This window comes from Podarcis cretensis (assembly GCF_951804945.1).
Source record: "Podarcis cretensis genome assembly, chromosome: 13".
Taxonomy (NCBI): domain Eukaryota; kingdom Metazoa; phylum Chordata; class Lepidosauria; order Squamata; family Lacertidae; genus Podarcis; species Podarcis cretensis.
In genome coordinates, this window is record NC_137182.1 from 57,102,656 (window position 1) to 57,119,972 (window position 17,317).

The 17,317-nt window shown below is 45.5% G+C and overlaps 1 protein-coding gene and 1 long non-coding RNA gene across 2 annotated transcripts; one reads left to right on the top strand and one right to left on the bottom strand.

Moving 5' to 3' along the window:
- Positions 1 to 304: 304 nt before the first annotated feature.
- On the bottom strand, positions 305 to 12,777 carry LOC307202125 (uncharacterized protein). Its single transcript, XM_079951819.1, has 6 exons — positions 12,314 to 12,777; positions 10,831 to 11,300; positions 10,608 to 10,689; positions 10,273 to 10,364; positions 9,624 to 9,750; positions 305 to 4,691 (listed from the first exon to the last, which is right to left on the bottom strand). The coding sequence occupies exons 1-6, from the start codon at positions 12,399 to 12,401 to the stop codon at positions 3,025 to 3,027; spliced, it is 2,526 nt and encodes an 841-aa protein (XP_079807945.1). The 5' UTR covers positions 12,402 to 12,777; the 3' UTR covers positions 305 to 3,024.
- Positions 3,537 to 10,278, top strand: LOC307202377. Its single transcript, XR_013832866.1, has 3 exons — positions 3,537 to 3,648; positions 4,030 to 4,152; positions 10,166 to 10,278. It is a non-coding gene; the product is annotated as an uncharacterized lncRNA (long non-coding RNA).
- Positions 12,778 to 17,317: the final 4,540 nt, after the last annotated feature.

Sequence of the window (17,317 nt, forward strand, 5' to 3'; positions counted from 1 at the left end):
TAAGTAAGCTGGAACTGAACTAAACTGAAAACAGTTTTATAGGCAGCCAGCTGTCAACATTGTAACAACAACCCAGGGTCTCCCACCTAAATTAACTGAGGTGGACCTGAGTGAAAACTATACACACACACACACACAAAATACCCCTGGTGGCCAGGGTCAGAATTTCAATACATAACACCAGGAATTCTATCTGGGAAGAAAAAGGAGGTGCAGCTTCAATAAGGAGATGGGAACAGCAGAATGACCTAGCAGTGTCTATTATTCTGGATAGAATTTCAGATGTCATTGGCCATCTGAGAAAAGAGCAATCACTCCAGGCAAGAATGGAAATTCCAGTGATTCAAAATACATGTCACAGTCTCACAAGAGAGCCAAGGCTCCATCCCAAAGAGTCGTTTGCTTCAGATATAACAAAGAGGGACACATATCCCGATTTTGTGAAGCTCCAAACCGGCAAAATCCCCTTCATTTTAGCAACCAAATCCAAATCAGAGAAGCAGAGATCAAGAAAGCAATCTTCTTTTGCAACAGAAGCATCTAGCTGCGAACAGATGCGATACAAAAAGAAAAAAAGAACTTAAACCAATGGTTGCTCGATTATGGATGTTCTTCATATATGTGTTAGGATGAAGATTTACTTGGCGGCCTGGACAATCTTAAACTGTGAGTGGGGATGGCCATATTCCAATTGCAAATGGAGAAGCCATAAAGAGATACAGTAGAGGTTCAGGGACCCCAAACTGAAAGCCAAACAGTCAATGAAGAGATAACCATGTGGAGAGTGTCATATATATGTCTCACACTTTGAATAAAACTCACCAGAAACCAACAGGCTACTAGTCTAAGCGCTTATCCACCAACACTGGATGCTGATGAAGACATTAAAGAAGATTTATACTCCCAGCTGGTTACCGTCCTATCCGAGACACCTAAGGAGGATCAAATTATCCTCCTGGGTGATTTAAATGGAAGAGTTGGGTGAGATTTCAATCTGGGGCCTGGGAATATTGGGAAAGGAGGAATTGGCAACAGCAACGAGAACACAATCTTACTTTTGACGATATGTGCAGCGCACTACCTTGTTATTACCAACACACTCTTTCGACAAAATAATAAATTTACAACATCTTGGAGGCACCCTCTGTCAAACCACTGGCATCTCTTAGACTATGTACTAATTGTCCGAGCTGAAGATTGAATTGCAACCTGGCCAGTGACCAAAGATGGCCAGGTGTGTGCAGAAACGCATTTGATGAAGAGGGCCTATGAGACTAATCTCTCATAAATCCAGACTGCAGACATGGCACACCAAAGCCAGAAGGACGAAGCAGACCCAGAACTCTGCGCTTGGGGACAACCAAGTGTGTAAGTTGCATTACTGAGTAAACCGTCTTTCCCGCCACTCACTGAAAAGAGAAGTGCCAGGGTGCTAGATTTAATCTCCGGGGACGTGTGTGGTCCACCCAGGGGTGAATGTGCCATAGAAGTTCGTAGCTGTCAGGTTTTTTGCATCTCTGTTTTTTAGCTCCTTGGGATTTATGTGGAAATGGTTCACCGTGGTTGGTCTTTTTTATGTTTTATTGCTTATGACTACTTTTTAGTATTTATTTTTAAAAATTGTATATGACCCTTCATCTGAAGATATCGGGCAGTTCACAGCACAAAACCACAGAACAAAAACACAAAATACAGAATAAAAACAAGAACAAAATCAAAACAAAAATCCCCCCTTCCCACATGCACATTTAAAAGGACACAGAATGTTTAATTACCCAAAGTCATGATTGTTATGTTGTCGTCATTCAAACCCCTTTAAACTCCCAGCCAATCACCTCTCACCCCCAGCATTCCAAACTCCCCCTCCCTAGCCAACTTTACCATAAATCTTCTAGTATACTGTACTTACTTCTGTTACGTTAATTATTTTGCTATAGGTGTATATAACTTTAAATTCAAACACCAGAACATCACAACTGAGCTTTAAGGAGACACACATGCACATGAAGTTTCTGAGAGTCTCACTAGAGAACAAGTGTGGCATAGTGGTTAAAGGCTCAGATCTGAGAGACCTGGATTCAAATCCCTACTTAGCTGGGTGACCCTGGGGACCAGGCACTGCATCACAGCCTAACCAACCGCACAGGATTATTGTCCGTGTTAAATCAGGAGGGCAAGAGCCATGTGACACCACCGGGAGCTCCCTGGAGAAAAAGGTGGCCTTTAAACGCCATAAAGGAATTTCAGTAAGGACAAATGTCAGGTTCTGCATATAGGCAGGTATAATCAGGAAATGTATAAGAGGGGGGACATCTGGATTCCCAGTAGTACATGTGAAAACGATCCAGGAGTGTTAGCAGAACTAAAGCTAAACATGAGTCAAAAGTGTGACGCAGCAGCAAAGAAAGCTAATGCTATCCAAGGGCGCAATCAACAGAAGCCGCGTGTCCAGATCAAGGGAAGTCACAGTACTGTTATCTTCTTCCTTGGTCAGACCACGTCTGGAGTGCTGTGTCTTGTTTTGGGTGTCACAATTTGAATAGGATACTGACAAGCTGGAAACAAAGCCTTAAGTGGAACAGTTGAGGGAATGGATATGTTTAGCCTGGAAAAGAGGAAACTGGGAGAAAACAGAATAGCAGTCTTCAAATATCTAGAGGACTGTCCCAGGCAAGACGCAGCAAGCTTGTTTTCTCCTGTTCTGGAAGGTAAGACCTGAACCAATGCATTCAAGTTACCAAAAATGAGATTCCGACTCAATATCAGGAGGAAGCTTCTGGTGGTATAAGCTGCTCAGCAGTGGAACAGATTCCTATGAGGTGTCATCTCCTTCCTTGGAGGTTTTTAATAAGAGATTAGATGGTTATACGTCATTGATGCTTTAGCTGAGATTCCTGTACTAGATGACTAACACAGCCCCTTCCAACACTACAATGTTATTATTCTGCTATTTTCCCTGCTGTGTGATCTTTGATGGGAAATAAGACTTTCCTTACAGGTGAAGCTCTTTCCACATTCCAAGCACTAATGTGCTTTCTCCCCTGTATGAATCCTTTGATGGGAAATAAGACTGATTCTCTGCCTGAACCTCTTTCCACATTCCAAGCACTGATGTGGTTTCTCCCCTGTATGAATTCTTCGATGGGAAGTGAGACTCGTCTTTTGTATGAAGCTTTTTCCACATTCCAAGCACTGATGTGGTTTCTCCCCTGTATGAATTCTTCGATGGGAAGTGAGAGTATCCCCCCGAGTGAAGCTCTTTCCACATTCCACGCACTGATATGGCTTCTCTCCACTATGAGTTCTTTGATGGGAAGTGAGATGTTGCTTTGTTCTGAAGTTCCTTCCACAGTCTGAGCACTGATATGGTTTGTCCCCACTGTGAGTTATTCGATGGTAAGAGAGAGCTGCCTTTGACGTGAAGTTCCTTGCACAGTCCAAGCACTGATGTGGCTTCTCCCCTGTATGAATTCTTTGATGGAAAGTGAGACTGACCTTGTGAATGAAGCTCTTTCCACATTCCAAGCATTGATGTGGTTTCTCCCCTGCATGAATTCTTTGATGGGAAGTGAGACGGTACTTCCGAATGAAGCTCTTTCCACATTCCGCGCACTGATATGGCTTCTCCCCACTATGGGTTATTTGATGGTAAGTGAGTTGTTGCTTTGTTCTGAAGTTCCTTCCACAGTCTGAGCACTGATATGGCTTCTCCCCTGTATGAATATTTAGATGGGTGGTGAGACTCACCTTCTGACTGAAGCTCCTTCCACACTCCAAGCACTGATGTGGTTTCTCCCCTGTATGAATTCTTTGATGGATAGTGAGATGAGATCTGTGACTGAAGCTCTTTCCACACTCCAAGCACTGATGTGGTTTCTCCCCTGTATGAATTCTTTGATGGGAAGTGAGATGAGATCTGTGACTGAAGCTCTTTCCACATTCCACACATTTATATGGCTTCTCCCCTGCATGAATTCTTTCATGAGAAATGAAACTATCTTTCCAAATGAAGCTCTTTCCGCATTCCAGGCACTGATATGGTTTCTCCCCTGTATGAATTCTTTCATGAGAACTGAGACTGGAGTGCTGACTGAAGCTCTTTCCACATTCCACACACTGATATGGTTTATCCCCACTATGAGTTCTTTGATGGTAAGTGAGATGTTGCTTTGTTTTGAAGTTCCTTCCACAGTCTAAGCACTGATATGGTTCCTCACCTGTATGAATTCTTTGATGGGAAGTAAGACTCTTTTTCCAACTGAAACTCTTTCCACATTCCAAGCATTGATATGGTTTCTGGCCCATATGAATTCTTAGATGGGAAGTGAGATATTCCTTTCTACTGAAGCTCTTTCCACATTCCAAGCACTGATGTGGTTTCTCCCCACTATGAGTTCTTTGATGGGAAGTGAAATTTTGCTTTGTTCTGAAGTTCCTTGCACAGTGCAAGCACTGATATGATTTCTCCCCTGTATGAATTTTTAGGTGGGTGGTGAGAATCACCTGCTTAGTAAAGCTCTTTCCACACTCCAAGCACTGATGTGGTCTCTCCCCTGTATGAGTTCTTTGATGGGAAGTGGAATAGGAACTCTGACTGAAGCTCTTGCCAGACTCCAGATATGTATAGGGTTTCTCCACTGTGTGAACTTTGTCTTGGTCTCCCTTGTTCTGAATTTCTAATTCATCACCACCTGCAATGAACAGAGAAATGGATTAGAGCCTCAGGAATAATTGTACTTCCAGGTCAGCCATGATCACAAGAGCAGCTTCTCTGAACTTGGGGAATTCTCAGATGCAGAAATTGGGGTAGCGAAGGCAAACATTCCTTAAGACCCTGAGTGTAGCAGGGTGACAAGCCCGTTTCTCTGCCTCTGCCTGCTTGGGGGAAGTTGGAGGCCCCTGTTCCAGGCTGGTTGAGAGGCAAGGCACTGGCAAAAACATTTCTGACTCAATTACTGAGAAGGCTCAGAGGCAATCGTGTAAGTGGCTGACTTCCTTATAAATTGGACTTAATTTGACTTAAATTTAAAGACACTTTACCATAAAGGGTGGGCAGCAGCTGCAGGGGAAAATTCTGGCTGCTGGTGTGTGAAGAAAAGAGTGAAAGAAGTAAAAAAAAAAGCTATAAATTACAAAGCTATAAATTCCTTGGGATAATACTACCCAATCCTTGTGGCTAATGGAATAAAGAACACTAGAATCCAAAAGGGGACTGGGTACAATTTGACTTTGCCATATAAAGAGAGAGAGAGCTTGGAATATTGCCAGCAGAGTGGAGGTGCACGGTGGGACGGAGCAGGCTGAAATGTTATGTCTGAATGAGAGAGATCTGCAGAACAAAACTTGTCCCAGAAGGACTGTTGTTTAAGCATGGATTATAGAAGTGAATTACAGTACTAAGATGACCAGAACCAAACAAAAAACAAAACCTGAACCAGCCAGCCTCACAGAGGGCAACATCTGTAACAGCAACATTGACAAGGCAGCAATGGATTTACGGTAAATGAAACATGGATAGCAATCAAGTTGACATTGGAGGCAAATTCCAATGCAATATCCCAACTTTCTTGTAACATCCAGGAGTTAACCAAAAGAACTGCTTCAGTGGGAGAGACTGCTAATAAGCTTTCTTATGGGAATCGTGAAACCAAGAAGCAAGTAGAGACAATGCAGGAGAAGTGACAGAAGGAGAGCTGCTGTCAGATCAAATGGAAGTTTTGGAAATGCAATGGAGTCCTTTTTGATATTCTGTGGGATCCTGGAACTAGGTGATTAAAATCCAAGAGAAACTGGTGAAACAGTTGGTGGAATTCCTTCAGATGGAAGCAGAGGAGATAATCTAAGTTTTCTGTATAAAGTTGGCGTTTGCAAGCACAAAGAAACTACCAGGAGTTTGTTTGGTTCAGTTCTGCTCAAGAAAAATCAAGGATAGAATTCTTCAAACCCACTTCCAAAGCCACCTTGCAACAGATGGACAAAGGATTATATAGTGGAACCTCAGGTTACAGATGCTTCAGGTTACAGACTCTGCTAACCCAGAAATAGTACCTCGGGTTAAGAACTTGGCTTCGGGATGAGAACAGAAATCGCGCAGCGGCAGTGGGAGGCCCCATTAGCTAAAGTGGTGCTTCAGGTTAAGAACAGTTTCAGGTTAAGAACGGGCCTCTGGAACGAATTAAGTTCTTAACCCGAGGTACCACTGTAATGATATATCATGAAATGAAGAAGATGTAAGAATTGGTAATTTTCAAAAACCTGAAGCTTTTCTTTTAGGGATATTGGGGACAAATGTCCTGAAGAATATGATTAAACTATTTTTGTACACAGCAACACTTTATATGCACAGAACTGGAAAGAAGAAACAAAGAGGAATGGCTTGTAAAAACATTGGAGTATGCAAAATTGGCAAAGTTGAGAGCAAGAGTGAGAGACCAAACTTTTTACTGAAGAGCAGAAACCCTTTTTGGAATATCTGAGAAAGAATTTTAGTCAAATGAAATCATGGGCAGGATTGGAATCATGAGCAGCGGATTGGAAATGATAATAAATGTAATGGATGAAATATGTATTAGATATAGTTTGATATATATCAGCAGCAGGAAAAAATGGGAATGAAAGCACCACGGAAATGAGGGAAGAAGTCACCTCGCTGTTGTTGTTTTTTGGTAAAAGAAGCATATATTGAATTTGAAGTTAATTTGTTAAAGTTTTCTAAACTGAATAAAAAGTATTATTCAAAGAGGAAAAAATGGAGTTGCCAATTATTGAATAACGCTAATGAACACCTGTGATAAAGGAAGAACTGAAGTTAGATTTCTTACTGCAGAATTCACTGCCTTTGTTGACTGACACACCGTATTTTTCGCTCTATAACACGCACATAGTTTTTAGAGGAGGAAAACAAGAAAAAAAATATTCTGAATCAAATGTTGTACTAAACTATTTAATAAACAACCGGTATATCAGAATCATATTACAACCATGTAAAGTGAACAGCAGTCAACAGTGGCATTAAGAACCATCATCACTGTCATTAACAAATGAAGAGAGAATTTTAGGTTCAATAACTCTTCTAGTCTTCTGTGAACCCCAAGAACTCATCATTGCTAGAGTCAGAATTTAGGAAGCTCAGTTGCTCATAACCACTGACATCACTTTCTTCACTATCTTCATATAAAATGTCAGCTTCTTTTGCATCCAAAGCATTGCTAATGCCACATTTTTTGAATGACTGTGGAACGATTTCCTCCTTCACCGAGTGCCATGATGTTTTCACCCATTCACAAACCTGAGTGATAGTGGGCCTCTTCATTCGTCCAGTGGGTGTTAGATCATGATTACCAGCAGCCATCCATTTGTTCCACTCTTCTCACATAAAGACCTTAAATTGCTTGTTGATGGAAATGTCGAGAGGTTGCAACTGGCTGGTAAGACCTCCAGGAATTACAGCTAGATGAGTTTTCGCTTCTTTAAAGCACTTTTTTGTAGTTTCGCTAATATGTGCTCTAAACTGGTCCAGGTTTTTTCAAAAGCCCTCCAGGACGTTTGGACCACACTTTTTCAACCCATACTCTCATTCCATTTTCGTCCATCCATCCTTTCTCATGAACATGTACAGCAATTCCTCTTGGAATCACTTTTTTTGGAAATGTTTTCTTTTTGAAAATTAACATGGGTGGCAATTCGGGGCCGTCTGCACAGCAAGACAACACAACCGTGTAATGGGTTTTCTCATGTCCAGAGGTTTTCACAGCAATAGTTTTGGCACCTTTCAGATCAACAGTCCTATTAGATAGCACATCAAAGGTTAGCGGGACTTCATCCATATTCCCAATCTGGCCAATTTCAAATCCATTTCTCTTCCTAGCATCAATTACAAATTTATGAAAAGACAGAATCTTAGATTCATATTCTTCTGGCATTTTTTATGCAATTCTAGTTTTGGTGCGCATAGCAAGGCCACATCGCTTCATAAATCTGTGGCACCATGATGGTGAGCCAGTAAAATCGTGAATGCCTTTCTCTAAAGCAATGCGTTTGGCTTCATATATTATCATTTTTGTAGAGACTGTGAAGCCTTTATTCCGCTGTTTTGTGATCCATTCTTTCATGGCAATGTCCATCTGTGGCCACTTTGCAGCATGTCCACGAAAAGTGTGCTTGCTTTTATCTGCTTTTTGCAGCTGATCCTCCTGTTTCCTCCAACCTCTTATCGTTTTTTCAGTTGGAGGTGGTCCAAAATGTCTCTCTGCTGCTCTGTTTCCATGCTCCTTAGCATATTTTACTACCTCTAGTTTAAAAGGAATCTTATATGCTAGTCTTCTCTGCTTTATCATCCTTATCAGAACGGGGGATGTTTTCTGCAATAAAATACAGTTTTCTGCAAGAAAATGATGAAGGAACCGTCAGTAATGTATGGTATCTCCAATACAGTGATGAAGGAAGAGAGGGGGGGAGCTCACATTTGTCCTAGGCAAGGCAGCCAACTCCTATAGGCCTAGGTGCCTTCACCCCCCCATTAATATTTGAGGGAGTCATCCTCTCCCCATGCTGATGGGCATTGCCATTCATATAAGGTACCAGTGTGCATGTACTTTGTCTTGAGATCCATTGCAGTCTGTGAGATGGGGCTTACCTGTACCTGCCCCCCCCCCAATATTTTATTGAAATTGGAAGAGGGAGGGAGGGAAGAGAGATGGAGAGCTCACATTTGTCCTAGGCAAAGCAGCCAACTCCTATGGGCCTAGGTGCCTTCACCCCCCATTAAATATTTGAGGGAGTCATCCCCCACCCCCCATTGTGGTATGTGAGGTGGGGCTTACCTGGCCGCCCCCCAATATTTTTTGAAGTTGGAAGAGGGAGGGAAGGAAGAGAGAGGGGGAGCTCACATTTGTGCAGCTGCCTTGCCTCGAACCGGAGCAAAAAGAGGAGGAGGAGACTCAGGGACACGAGCCTTGTAAGCCGCTTTGTTTGAATTTACCGGTGAGGTGCTGGGGGAGGGACGGAAGGGGATGCCCTCTTTGTCCCTCCTTCCAGCTCATTGTAAAGAAAGCAGAGTAAGAGCCTCTTACATGTGTGTAAGCGGCTCTCCCTTTGCTTGAATTACAGTCAGCCCATCAGACTATAAAGTCACCTCGCCAAAAAGCCATAGAGCAGGCAGACACGGAGGAAGAGAGGCTGCCTCCCTTCTCCCACCTCGACGAAAAGCCAGCAAGAGCAGCTCTTCCCGCCTGCATTCGCTCCATAACGCGCACACACATTTCCCTTTACCTTTTAAGGGGGGGGGGACTGAGTGTTATGGTGCGAAAAATATGGGAAATTGAAATTCAAAAAGCCTGTTCAGAAGCTACTTCCACTTTCCTAAATATTCAGGAAGCCTACAATTTTAAAAGGCCTGGGCAGCGCTCAGACCAGCCTGATCCTTGTTTTAAAAGGCTTAAGTGGTGGAAGAATATTCACAGGCAAAACAGACAATAGCCTCCATTCAAGGTAAATTGTGTGGGTGCGAGAATCCCAGATGCTGTAGGTGGCGCTGTCAAAATCCATCAAAATCTAGGAGCTTCATCACACAGAGATATATGCATGGAATTTTGAAACAGATGTTGTAATAATATGAGCTATACCAAGAGAATCTATGGTCCCACGATTCTCCTCCATGACTTCCTTATGCAGAGCTCTCTGGTCAGGATCCAGCAATGCCCACTCCTCCTCTTTGAAACAAACAGAGACATCTTCAAAGCACACTGGACCCTAAAAGCAAAAGGGAAAGTTCCTCCTCTTAGATTGCATAAAGATTAACTACTACACATTTGCTCTGTTGATTTCATGGGAATATTTTGCTGCAGATTTTAAGTAGAGATGCTCTTTTTAATGTCTCAATGGAATTGTTTTATTGGTATTTCATTGTGATTGATGCCAACTTCAAGGGGCGCATGGGGGCCACAGGGAGGACAAAGCCCCTTTCTGCAGTGGATGGGGCTCATTAGGTGAATCCTGGCTGCAGTTTTTTATTGTTTCTCGATTCCATAGAAGCCTATTTTAGCATTTCACAATAAATTGACAAATAAAATAGCAACTAGTGATAAATACTAGTGACATTCAGAAGGAGAGTTAAGGTGAGCTGGTTGTTCGTTATACTCAGCAGAAAAATGTTCTCTTTCTTAAGGACAGTTACGACAGAAGCAAAGAAGAGGACAGATTTGTTTGGCCCCCAGAGACACCCTGGTTGCCTCCCCCCTCAGCCCCTTTCCCCCAAAGGCTCCTTCCCCTTACCTGATCCAGTTCCTCAGCCGCTCCTTCCCCTCCATCACCCAGAAAAGATGGAGGAGGAGGTCTTGCCAGTTCTGCCAGTATAATTCCGTCACCTGCGAGAGACAAAGGTAAGTGGGAACCATGAGAGCATGCTTCTCTTGGAGAGAAAGCCTCACCTGCTGAGTGCATTTCAGTGTTTCTACCCATTTCATAGTTTAGTTGTGCAAAATTACACCTCCCCTCCTCTGGGCTCCTGGACCTAAGTGTCTTCCCCCAAAATGATGAAAAGAGCCCATGGAATCACTTCGAAACCCACAGAATGTGACCCAACTGAGAAGAAACTACTTCCTCCTTACCTAGTGAACTCTCTCTGGTGTCCAACGGGGTCCTCTCTGCCTCAGAGGAATCAGGACCCATTTCCACAAACAGATCATTTTCCTGAAAGAGAAACAAGGATTCCAAACAGACAATGGGGACAAGGGTTAAAAAAGGAAAAAGGATGAGCAACTAGGAGAGTTTTTTAGGATCTTCTCCCTCCTTGGATCCCCTTGGGAGTATCCAGAGCAAAGTCTCTCTCACCTGCTTCTTCTCCTCTGCCTGACTCAGGAGGAAACCTTCGGCCAGGGCCACTGCCTGGGAACTGGTCTCTGCTCCGCATTCCCTCACCCAGCTCTCCATCTCCGCTGGAAGGACAGCCAGGAACTGCTCCAAGATCACCAGGTCCAGCATCTCAGCTTTCGTGTGCCTTTCTGGCTTCAGCCATTGATGGTCAAGGTGGTAGAGTTGGCTGCAAACTTCTCGAGGTCCTTTGGCCTCCTGGGAGCAGAACTGTCTCAACTGCTGGCTCTGCACCTCTGAGCAAAGGGTGTCCTCCTCTCCCAGGATCTTCTGCCCAGAGCTTTCCCAGAATCCCTCACTGCTCCCCGTTTCCATAGCATGGCCTCTTCCTGCTCCAGGGCCAGCTGAGCCTTGCTCATCCATCTTTAGGAAGGAATCCAGTTTTTCTTTGGCCAAGTTCTGCCTGTCTGGTTTAGAGGTGCTGGCAAATACTGCAAAGCAAATATATTGTTCTGTTATAAAATTGACCCGCTGTCAGGAGAATAGAAAGGTTCTCTGAGCAAGTGTGGATGAGTCTTGCTAGGAACCAGGGCTGGACTGCACCACAGGCCAGACTCTGAGCTTTCTGTAAGAAAAAAAGGAAGGAGAAGAAGAAATCCTCTCGCCCTCCTAGGGGGAAACTGACCAGGCCAAAAGTGGAGGCAAATGAAGGGGTTTCTGTGAGACGAATCAGCCTATTGGCTCCTGCCTCTCAGTGTTTTCAGCCCAGGGATAGAAGCAGAACGGTGATGGAGAAGTGAATCATTTGTTCCAAGTGTGGAATATTTGATGAATTATTGTATTTTAATATTTTGCTGGAAGCCGCCCAGAGTGGCTGGGGATACCCAGCCAGATGGGTGGGGTATAAATAATATATGGACACTAGTCTCTATTGAGGGTCCTCATCCTGGGCTCCTCAAGGGTTGCTCTCCTTCCCAACCCCACTTGAGGGCACATTTCTTTTCTGCTTCTGTCTCGTTTTCTACCCCTTTGCATCTCCAACGTCCCTTTTTCTTCTTCTGAGGGCCAGATCCTGATCTGGCCAAGCCCCTGAGGGCCAAGTGGGTGAGGCCAAGGTTCCTGTGGGTAGGAAAGTGCTAAAAAGCCAGGAAAAGAACAACTCTGTTTCTTTCTGTCATTGTAACTTGTTTTAAATGATTTAAAAAATTGTGTTTTAATGGTGTCCTCTTCCCCGGGGAACTTACAAGGGGAAGCGTGGGTTATTATTATTATTATTATTATTATTATTATTAATAGTAGTGTTACACAGCTTAACCCCTGCAGAGCCACATATGCCTTGCTCTGCCAAGAGAGAGGGGGAGTGAGGGAAAGTGAGCCCCCGTTTTAAGCAGAGAAGGAAGCTGTGCTGCGTCCAAAGGATTAAACTCATAACGGAGTAAAGGAATGAGAGGGAGGAAAGAGGAACGAGTGAAGCATTTCACCTTCTAGAAAGTTGAGCAGCTACCTTTGATTTTTAGCAAGGGAAGTTCAAGAGAAGCTGTGCATTTACTAATTTGTTTTAAGGCCTGAAAGCTCTTTAGGTTTAGTGTCATTAATAAGTTCACTGTTTCCTGAAAGGACACAACTCCTGACCCTTCTTTGTTTTACCAACTTGGTTTTGCAATTAAAACCTTTCTTATCCGTTCAACGTCTCCCTGAGTCTCCAAGCATCTAAGGTTTCCCTCACACCAAAACCAAGAGAGAACCTGTGCTGGTTAAAATATATATATCTATAGGAGTCATAGAGAGCTGGAGGGTTTGCCTCAAATGGTGGAAGAGTCATGACAGGAAAGAAAACCCACAAGGAGAATGAATTACTACAGAAAGTTGTCTATTTTGTGAGGGAAAGAGAGTTCTGTGGGGAGAAGGCCCCACCGTGAGCCAGGACTCCTGAAGGGAAGAGAGAGTCAGGCAGAAGCAGAAACGGAGGGAAAAACCTCCGAGGGACAAAATGGAGGAAGCCAAAACCTGACAGAGAAGCTCAGGCTTTGAAGGAAACAGATTCAGAAAAAGGGGGACAAGGAAAAAGAGAAAACGTCAAGTATTGTGAGCCAAAACTCGGGCGGAAGATGCAGAAAGTGAGACCTAAAAAGAGGCCCCCCAAAAATGTCCCTCCTCTGGCACAAGAGATGCAGCTGAGGGCAGAGAAGGGAGAAATGAATTCCCTCAGGGAAGAGGGAGAAATTATTCCCAAATGCCAGGGGGGAAAAGGAGAGAAGAAGAAGCCTTTCTGTTTGGTCTTGAAAGGACTCTCTTGTCCCAAAGGGGAGAAAACGGAAATAATCAGTTCAGCCCAGAGACTCTGGTCAAGCGGAGCAGAGCCGGCCGGAGAGAGAGTTATGGGGAGGTCTACAAATTCAAATAATAATAATAATAATAATAATAAGAAGAAGAAGAAGAAGAAGAAGAATGGCAGTCCAGGAGGAGGGGCTGGGGGGACTAGAACCCAGGCCAAGATGGTGAAGAGAGGCCAGAATCTGGCAGGGAAATGGTGGCCTGGAGGCTGAGGCAAAGGAGGCAGGAGCTATTATTATTATTATTATTATTATTATTCATTTAATTGATTTTCATTTTATGAAATGACAGGAACTCTTCCCACTTGTGTCAGCCTGAACCCACATTCACAGACATGAAGAGAGATGCCTTTAATCTGACAATTCTTGCATTTGGAAGCTGCCTAAAGGAGCTCAGAAACTCTGGTGCGGTTTCTTAAAATGTTGGCGGAGTAACGAAGAGAGATTTCCCCTCAGAGGAGACAGTTCTGCCAAGGATGCGAAGCCTGGAGTCCCGATATCTCCCTTGCCTGATTCTCGGGTGGTGGTGGGGAAGCTTCACTCCAGCTGAGGAGCTCAGCATGTTACCGGAAAAATCCGAGGGCTCCCTTGGACAAAAAGTAAAGACACCAACCAGAGTAAATTGGAGCAAAACAGCAGCCTGTAGGCTTGGCCTTTATTGACATGAGCCAACAGTGTGACGCGGCAGCTAAAAAAGCCAATGCAATTCTGGGCTGCATCAATAGGAGTATAGCATCTAGATCAAGGGAAGTAATAGTGCCACTGTATTCTGCTCTGGTCAGACCTCACCTGGAGTACTGTGTCCAGTTCTGGGCACCACAGTTCAAGAAGGACACTGACAAACTGGAACGTGTCCAGAGGAGGGCAACCCAAATGGTCAAAGGCCTGGAAACGATGCCTTATGAGGAACGGCTAAGGGAGCTGGGCATGTTTAGCCTGGAGAAGAGGAGGTTAAGGGGTGATATGATAGCCATGTTCAAATATATAAAAGGATGTCACATAGAGGAGGGAGAAAGGTTGTTTTCTGCTGCTCCAGAGAAGCGGACACGGAGCAATGGATCCAAACTACAAGAAAGAAGATTCCACCTAAACATTAGGAAGAACTTCCTGACAGTAAGAGCTGTTTGACAGTGGAATTTGCTGCCAAGGAGTGTGGTGGAGTCTCCTTCTTTGGAGGTCTTGAAGCAGAGGCTTGACAACCATATGTCAGGAGTGCTCTGATGGTGTTTCCTGCTTGGCAGGGGGTTGGACTCCATGGCCCTTGTGGTCTCTTCCAACTCTAGGATTCTATGACTGTTGCAACAGGGTCTCCCCTCACTTGCAAGAGAGAGGAAAGACACAGAAAAATGGTGTGCAAGACCTTATAAAGACTTTTGAAATTGCCACCCTGTAGATCAAGCCCACCCCCAGAAACATCATACATACATCACAGAAGGGGTGTAACCTAAGACCACCCCTCAGATACATACATCACAGAAAGGAGGGGTTGAGGGAGGAGTTGGTGGTAACCTGAGTGTCCTGTCACCTGGCTGGTTCCCCCTTTCCCTCTCCCCATGAGTCACTTCCAGGAGAGAAAGGGGAGTTGGCAGTTTCCTGCCCCCAGAGGGAAGATCTGATCATTGTCCTTTGTTCCAGTCCATGCTGAATCCACTCCCATATGCAAGTTCTTTGTGATCTTGATTGTCTTCTGTCTGGGACCATCAGGGTTGGCATAGCAACTGGGCAGGGCTCCTGTGGATGTGCTGGGATGCTGAAGGGATTATGGCTGCCCTGTATCAAACCTGCCCCATTTTGTAGTCCTTCCTTCATGGAGTAAAATAAAAGTGGAACAGTGCAAATCCGATGTATAGTTGATTTTCTATGAATTTATAACAGAAGCGTAGCGTATGTAGTGTGTGAGTGTGAGTGTGTGTGAAGTTTGTAGGAAGTGAATGATTGGGGGGGGGAGGTTACCTGCAACAGCAGGAATTTATTATTATTATTATTATTATTATTATTATTATTATTCATTTAATTGATTTTCATTTTATGAAATGACAGGAACTATTCCCACTTGTGTCAGCCTGAACCCACATTCACAGACATGAAGAGAGATGCCTTTAATCTGACAATTCTTGCATTTGGAAGCTGCCTAAAGGAGCTCAGAAACTCTGGTGCGGTTTCTTAAAATGTTGGCGGAGTAACGAAAAGAGATTTCCCCTCAGAGGAGACAGTTCCGCCAAGGATGCGAAGCCTGGAGTCCCGCTATCTCCCTTGCCTGATTCTCGGGTGGCGGTGGGGAAGCTTCACTCCAGCTGAGGAGCTCAGCATCAGAGCAGGAGGGGAGCCCTACAGGATGAGGCCATTGGGCCCCACTGGAGTCCCCCCTCCTGTTCCCACTGGGGCCTCAATGGGAAGCCCCCCAGCAGGATGGGGCGCAAGAGCCCCTCTCTCCCCCTGCGCTCCCTTCCAGCAACTGGGGAGACAAGAAGCCAAGCAGAGCCCCTCTTCCTCCTCCTCCCTGCCCTGGTCCCAGCCTGGCCTCCTGGGGCAGGGAGTTCCGCAGGCTTGACTCTGCATCGCACCAAGAAGCGCCTTCTCTTCTCTCCCCTCCCCTCTCCCAACAGTCAGCCTTTCCTTTCTATTTCTTCGGGATGCTTTGTGCCCTAATATTTCCGTCCCTCTACAACCTCAGCTAATAAATGGGACTTTTTCTTCCCTCCCCAAACGGCTTTGCAGAGAGGGGGGGGCAGGAGCCTCTGCCCCTTGACTTGGGGGTCCCTCTGCTCCCCCCTGCATCCCGGGGACCCCCCTCTTCTCCCCACTGCAGAGACTCACCGGCTCCCCGGAGGCGCCATGGATGCAGCACGTGCAGAAGAGAGAGACAAAGGCCCCTCCTCCATTTTAGGCAGGCGGGAGGGAGGGGGAGGGGCTTGGGCTCGGGAGCTTCTCCCCCCCCCCCGACCCCCCGCCTTTATTTTCTCTCCTCTCTAGGAATCCACCTCAATCCCTTTTAACCCTTCACAAGCCAGCGCCCCCAGCTTGCCCCTCCTTCTCCCTCTGGTGTCCTGTGCCGGGGAGTTCCACAGGTGAACTCTGCTTTGCGTTTAATTTTATCTGTCCTGAATCTTCCAACATCCCAATTCCTTGGATGTCTTTGAGTTCCGCTGGCAGGAGATGCAACTCTCCATCCACTTTCTCTAGGCCAGGCTTGGCTTTTGAAAATTGGGGGTGGGTGGGTCAGTAATTAGCTAATTGGGAACCACTGCTCTGAAGTCTAAAGAGCCCCAAAGGCTGCAACCTTTCTTCATAGCAAAGTCTGCCTGGATCATTTTGGCAGCCCTTTTCTGAACCTTTCCCAACTCCTCAAACATCCTTCATGCGGAGAGGCGACTGTACCCCCCATGAGGTTACGCCATAGATTGGTGACCATGGGGGGCTGCAGGGCTCTGTCCGGGGCCTGGTGTGGCTCAGTCTGTCGATCTTGGATGGAGGAGTTGAGGGGATGCTCATGACACCAAACTGGGAGGGGCAGCTAATGGCACAGAAGACAGAATCGGGATTCAGGATGACCATTTACAGATTGGAGAACTGGGGGCAGGTTAACAAAATTAATCTCAATAGGGACACTTGTCGTTATTTTTTTTGACGAGGGAATGTGTGTAGAATTGCCTAAAGAATGTGTAAGTACAAATAAAAATGATTGCTAAGTATTCAGTTATATATATTATTAGGTGCGACCTATGCATATTTTCGGGACGCGGGTGGCGCTGTGGGTAAAACCTCAGCGCCTAGGACTTGCCGATCGCATGGTTGGCGGTTCGAATCCCAGTGGCGGGGTGAGCTCCCGTTGTTCGGTCCCAGCGCCTGCCTACCTGCCTGCCAGGCTGAGAGAAGCCTGTGACTGGTCCCCAAAGTCACCCCCATCGAGCTTCATAGCAGCGGGGGGTGGGCTGGGGGTTGAACCCAGGTCTCCCAGGCCCTCGACCTCATTGAATCCCCACGAGAACTCTGTGAGGTGGGGATTTGAACCCCGGACTCTTTGGGATCCCTTCCCTCTTTCCCCTTGTGGGCTGCCCCACTGATGCTCTGCCGCCTCCTCCTCCCCCCAGCTGGCCTGCGACTGCTACGCCCTCCTGCCCTCCCTGGGCGCTGGCTTCACGCAGGGGCTCAAGTACACCGAGTGCTGGGGGCAG

Bases quoted from the DNA above. Each gene is read 5' to 3' on its own strand.
- LOC307202125 (XM_079951819.1), bottom strand. From the start codon at position 12,401: ATGACACTAAACCTAAAGAGCTTTCAGGCCTTAAAACAAATTAGTAAA. The intron at 10,365-10,607 runs GTAAGGAGGAAG...TGTCTCTCGCAG, and splicing joins CACCAGAGAGAGTTCACTAG to GTGACGGAATTATACTGGCA. The intron at 4,692-9,623 runs GTATAGCTCATA...TGTTCATTGCAG, and splicing joins TGGGACCATAGATTCTCTTG to GTGGTGATGAATTAGAAATT.